Here is a 6,247-nt window from a genome sequence, read left to right as displayed (position 1 = left end):
AGAGGATCTACACCTGATTATTTTCTATGCTTCCCATAGATTGATTGATTTTATTTATTTATTTTTGGGTAGAACTACACGTAGATTTTGGACTCATCATCTAATTCGACTGGTTCGCACAGCAGAATCGGAAACTGACCTTAAGCCTCTGTACATATCTGCCATCCCTGTTGATGCCTCACTCATATCTCTTGTTCTTTTCTGGAACAGATGGAGCAGCCACTCTCACCTGCTACTGAAGTTGGAGAGATTACTGTAGAGGACCTGAAGGCCTATGATGGGTCGAACCCAAACAAGCCAATATTGATTGCAATGAAAGGACAGATCTATGATGTGTCACAAAACAAGAAATTTTATGGACCTGGTGGACCCTATGCCATGTTTGGTGGTAAGGAGGCCAGTCGAGCATTGGCAACAGTGTCTTTTCAAGAAAAAAATTTCGCAGCTGATATCTCTGGTCTTAGTTCATTAGAACTTGAGAACTTAACAGTACTGGGAGACTACAAGTTCATGAACAAATATGCTAAGGTTGGAATAATTAAGAGAACTAAGATAATAGCAGATCATGGGTTTGTTTCTAGTCCTGTAAACGTTGTGTCATCTGTAGTTCAACAGGAGGAAGAAGAGCACCAAATCAAAGGATGTCTCTCTGTTGCTGGAGACGCTGAAGAGAGTGACTAGGGAGGTCATGTTATATATATGTATATATTTCATGGATCTTATTATGTATATAATTAAGTTGCTGTCTAGTGAGAATAGGTATAGGTACGTTTCAGTACTTCTCTAGACTTGTTGATTCTATGATGTTTCTCATTCATATATGGATTTCTGTGTTTATTATTTGTCCCTATTTTTGTGAGAAATTTTTTAAAACCAAAAGTTTGCATCTCAATCCAACAACTTACTTTGAAGAGCTTGATATAAAAATATCTTCTGTTTAAAAAAAAATTGTAGATTATAATGAATACATTTTGTTAAAACAAACATCACGAAATAATAAATCGAAAACACGTAGAGTTTTAACGTGATTTACACACCGATGTGGTATGATACGTTCACTGGCTAAGAATAAGAGTTTTTTCACTATGTAGAAGAAGAATAGAAGGAGATGTCACAACCAATCGCCAAAAACGGCGTTACAAAAACTCTCACCCAAAATCGTAATCGAAAATTTCAAAATCTCTCAATAACGTGGTAAGTGAACAAAAGATACATATATAGTCTCCACTTGGGTAAATGGGTTGACCCATTGGGTTGGGTTGTACCTTGGCTTCCACTACAAATCTCCGCAAACGGGTCATTCGGATCGCCCATCAAAATATGTCGGTGCAGGTTCATCTTTCAAATCGAGTACAAGAATTCAGGTCAAAACATAACACCTTTAATATCAACCATGATTTAAGCTTGGTATAATGTTGTGTGTGGACTTGATTTTGAGTGACTGTGGAGAGTGGCAGGGGATGCATGGTAGCCCCTCGGGGGGAACAAGTGGAAGCAAGTTTTGAGCCAAAAATTATTTTGGTGAAGCCTGATTTGCAATTCAGGTTATTTATTCATCGATCTTGATTATTTTGGGACAATGTTGACTATGTCTCAGTCTTGGGTTTTGATATAAACATGTAACTTTCCTTTATGTAACTGATTTTTGAGATAGTTGAAAATACTGAATTGTTGGCAACCATGAGTTTTCTTCCCCTTTAGGTTTTCCACATAAAATCTTACCATGTCTGTGTTTTTTTTCCTTCTGTTGCATGCTTGTTTTTAAGATTCAATCCCTACCGCTAATCTTCTCTGTAAAAAAATGCTTACAGTAAATCCCAGTGGTGATATTCTTCCCAACCAAACAGCACACACATGCTGTCAGAGACGGGATAGAAAGAGTCCAAAACTAATAAAACAATGCCAACTCCACAATAGCGAAGCATATATGCTTTATAGGTAAGCTTCCCCCTCTTTCTTCACGGTTTCTTTACTTACCATCACCAATTGGGCAGTAAAGGGCCACGGTATGTGTCAAGCCTGATAATTATCTGGGGACCAACCCACCTTTGTCCTCTTTCTTCAGTGACTCTGTGGCTCTGCCCTTTCCCTTTCCATGTCCATACAAGCATATACCCCACCCCAAGAATCAACAGCTATGCAACCATCAGAAAAGAGAGCAAAGGCAATAAAAATAAAGCAAGGAACCATCCAAAAAGCCTACCAGTCTTTTGCTCAAGTCATGCATGTTTGTTGCACTCTACTCAAAACCTGTAAAGCTACCACACAACATGTGATTCTCCCACCTTAAATACTTAGAGCCTGTGATCTCAGCTCTTCACAGTTCTTGCAAATTTGTATCTCAAATTCTCCATTTCCTCCTCCCAAACCCCAAACACTAATCGGTTGTCATGATAAGCCCAACAATGAGGCTTCTCTTGTCTTTGGTTGTTGTCTTCCTCCTAGTCCTACAGGTATGTTTCAACTCAAACTTTACTTTATCTTCAGGAAACCAGAAGTTCTTTAACAGACTTTGCTTTGTACTTGCAATGTACTTTGTTACAGGCTTTTGCTGAAGCTTCAGTCCATAATGGAATGGATTCTCTCACTAACGTAACTCTCTCTCTCTCTCTCTTTCACTCTCATGCACACACACACACGCACACAAAAAGATAAGAGGAATCTAACATGGGTATTAGAAAGATCCTTCTCATGCTTTGCTTAAATCTCAGATGAATAAGGGAGAAGATGGAACTGCTCTCTACAGAAAACATTCCCATCCCAAGATCAGTAAGTTTATTGGTTTCATGGTCATTTTATTGTGATAAAAGACACAATTGTAATGATATGAGGTTTGGTGATGTTGATGAAACTGCAGATTGCCATTTTGCATGTTCAAGGAGATGCAAGAAAGCATCAAGGAAGAATGTGTGTACTCGAGCATGTGGTACCTGTTGCATGAGATGTAACTGTGTTCCACCAGGCACCTATGGAAACAGAAGGGTTTGCCCATGCTATGCTAACCTCAAAACCCATGGACATAAGCTCAAATGCCCTTGAATGTTCTCATCAGCAGTTACCTTAATTAATTATCCTATTTAAGCCTTAATCTCTTTTATAGAGAATTCAAGTTCCCTTTATGTATGGGTGGCTGTCACTATGCTATAGTAGTTTTGCAGAATTTTTCTTTTGGTCAAGTAGTTTTGAAGAATAAGAATTGAAATAATTGGCTGATTTATAATATTTAGGTTTTTATGTAAAGCCTCATGACTTTCTGTGTGTAGGTTCTGGAGAAGAACAAATGCTCCGGACGTTAATAAGAGCAAATAAAAAATAAAAATCGCCGTTGCCGGGGATCGAACCCGGGTCACCCGCGTGACAGGCGGGAATACTTACCACTATACTACAACGACTTGTTGATTTGGACTGGAACAAAATATTATAAGTTACTTTTCTCACACCTCTCCCTTCACTTGTTCATTTGCTTCCTCATCCTCCTTCCCTCTTCAAGTTCAACCTTCAAGCCTAAATTACCAAGAGCCAGGAAACATGTAAGCATCAACAAAGCCTGAACTTTGTTTAATTATCTGAAAAAGAAAATATCAAATGGGTTAATGGTTGAAACAGAAGTCGTTTTCTCACCTTTCTCCCTCTAATCTTAATGATAGAAACTGAAATTTAAACCGTGGGTTAATTGTAACATGTTGTATTGGATGATTTAACTTGAGTGCTCCAATTGGACGGATTACCGTGATGGTCATTCTTCAGTGTCTTCTTTTGTTAAAAGGTTTGTGAGTTTTCATTTTCATCATAAATCACCACAGTCAACTACTTAAAATTGACCGAATCTGACAATTCTTGAAGAAGATGAGTCAACAAGGTTTAGTCAACAAGGTTTAACCGTGACCTAGGGTATGGAAGAATCATCAATTCCTGAATAATTGAACATTTGAACTCAAGAAATGCAAATCCCAACTTAGGGCAAAACGAAATAAGGGATTAGAGTTGGTAGACTGAGGGATTTCGTTTCGTAAATCTTTAAACTTTTAAACCTTTTGATGTAAAAATAAAAACTCATATTTACATCTAAACCCTACCTTCTGATCTCACATTGTCTGATTGCTTTTTGTACATGTGGCAAAATCTCAGCCATTGACTACAAGCTGTAACTGCTGCAGCAAATAAAAATCCCAAAACAACAAACCCATTTCATCTACTGTTAATTTTGGTAAGTGAAAGTTGTTCTTAGTTAGATTAAGGATCATCCTTTTGCAGAGTATCATAATTGTCAATACGAAAATGTATCACTAGTCTTGGGGGAGACCTTCTCAAAGGTTTAAGTTTCACTTTTATCTTATACTAGTAATAATACACGTGAATATGCACATGTGGTGTGTCATAAAATATAATTTAAAATTTTTATGTTTTTTTCTTTGAGTTGAATTAAAGTTTAAAACCTATATGTTTTCATAACAATGACGCAAATAATTTTCCTACAAAAAAAAAAGGATAATTACTATTGATCCCCTGTACTTTGATTTTATTACTACTGTATCCCCTGTACTTTTCAAAATTACTAATCCAACCTTCAACTTTGTCTATAATTACTATTGCCCCCCTACCGTTCAATTCTGTTAGTTAACTGATGATGTGGCATCTTTATATTTTCTCAAAAACCCCAAAATACCTTCATACTTATCTCTTTACTTATTTACCCTTTTGTCAAGTTACGGTAGTACCCTTAATTAAGTGTGGACAAAAAAAAACTATAATCTGTTTTATTTGAAAAAAAAAAAAAAAAAAAAAAAAAAAGAGAAGAAAGAAAGAAAGAAAATATGATTGAATAAAACTCAAATAGAAACGGAAGAGGAAGGAAAATCGAATTCAATTCAAATTGGAAACTGAATATCACCTAAATTTTTTTTTAAAATAAATGAAGTTTAGTGAGGGTGGGTAACTAAATTGGATTTGGATTTTGTTCATTTCTTTAATTCAAAATAAATGAAGTTTAGGGAAGGTGGGAAACCAAATAGGATTTGAATTTTGCTCATTTCATTAATTCAAAATAAACGAAGTTTATGGTAAAATTGGCATTTAATCTGATTTTATAAATGGGGTAGCATCGTCTTTTGATTTCTTAATTTTAATGAAGGGCAAATTAGACATTACATATTCAAACTTAATGGCAATTTAACACCATTATAAGGAAGGGGGCAACAGTAATTTTGTAAAGAACAGGATTTTATTAGTAATAAAATCAAACTACAGGAGGGCAACAGTAATTACCCAAAAAAAAAAACAAATAATTTATTCGATCTTATTACTTTCAAGTGTGTCAAGGGAAAAAGTTAAAGGTTTATTTTCATCATTCTATATATAACGATTTTAATTAAATGAATATTAATGATTTTGATGGGTTTTTCCTCTTTTCTTTTTCTTTTTTTATTTTTTTTTTTTTTTTTTTTTATTTTTATTGGGCGAAGAGGCTTCAAACCTTTGAAGATCCATTAGTAAATATCAATTAATAAAAATTATTATATTTTTTATATATAATGATTTTAATTAAATAAATATTATTGATTTTGATGAATTTTTTTTCTTTTTCTTTTAATGGGCCAACTAAGAAGTTTCAATGTTTGGGATTCCCAATAAAAACCTTTGAAGATTCTATTAATAATAAATATTATATTAATTATATTTATAGGTGTTTAATTACAATCTTAGACATAATTAATTATATCATTTTAGTAAAAGTTTAGGAGTATTTCGGGGAAAAAAATGTAGTCATCTTTCATGAGTTCGTACTTTTATAATAGTAGTATGATAGTATGATAGTATGATAGTATGATAGTATGATTGATATACAATCAAACACCAACTCTCTCATTTAATACCATAGTGGGAGACTCTTATATAGAAATAATACTATCAAGAAGGTCTTAAGTTCGAATATTTATTCTTTTACACTTTCATTGAAATTTATAGCAAGAGTTTCTAATTGGCATTAGAATGTTTCCTTTGACAATTATTATTATGGTCATCCTAATTCAGGCTAATGACCCAGAGCGGATCATTTGGACCAAGCCAAGAGTTTAAATCTGGTCTAAGATGGTTCATGATCTAGTACATACAGCTGAGAAGCTGCAGAAAAGGCCATTTAATGACACATCCGCAAGCGACGTCTTAACAAAAGTAGCGCTACCTAAATTGACTTAATCATTGAAAGTGGCTTCCCATCCTTAGAAGCAGCCCACCCACTCTCACATCT

The 6,247-nt window shown here is 34.6% G+C and overlaps 1 protein-coding gene, 1 non-coding gene and 1 pseudogene across 2 annotated transcripts; 2 read left to right on the top strand and 1 right to left on the bottom strand.

Annotated features, from left to right (window-relative positions):
- Positions 1-210: 210 nt before the first annotated feature.
- Positions 211-681, top strand: LOC149016829 (membrane steroid-binding protein 1 pseudogene; annotated as a pseudogene).
- A 1,560-nt stretch (positions 682-2,241) lies between these two features.
- On the top strand, positions 2,242-3,399 carry LOC149016827 (Gibberellin-regulated family protein). Its single transcript, XM_089156120.1, has 4 exons — positions 2,242-2,453; positions 2,545-2,592; positions 2,712-2,769; positions 2,858-3,399. Exons 1-4 carry the CDS (start codon positions 2,391-2,393, stop codon positions 3,037-3,039), a joined length of 351 nt encoding a protein of 116 aa, XP_089012246.1. The 5' UTR covers positions 2,242-2,390; the 3' UTR covers positions 3,040-3,399.
- TRNAD-GUC (transfer RNA aspartic acid (anticodon GUC)) lies at positions 3,321-3,392 on the bottom strand. The gene has a single exon. It is a non-coding gene; the product is annotated as a tRNA-Asp (tRNA).
- Positions 3,400-6,247: the final 2,848 nt, after the last annotated feature.

Source organism: Hakea prostrata, chromosome 5, assembly GCF_041222555.1.
Source record: "Hakea prostrata isolate BN-2017 chromosome 5, UWA_Hpros_2, whole genome shotgun sequence".
Classification (NCBI taxonomy): domain Eukaryota; kingdom Viridiplantae; phylum Streptophyta; class Magnoliopsida; order Proteales; family Proteaceae; genus Hakea; species Hakea prostrata.
This window is presented reverse-complemented; position numbering and strand designations above follow the sequence as displayed.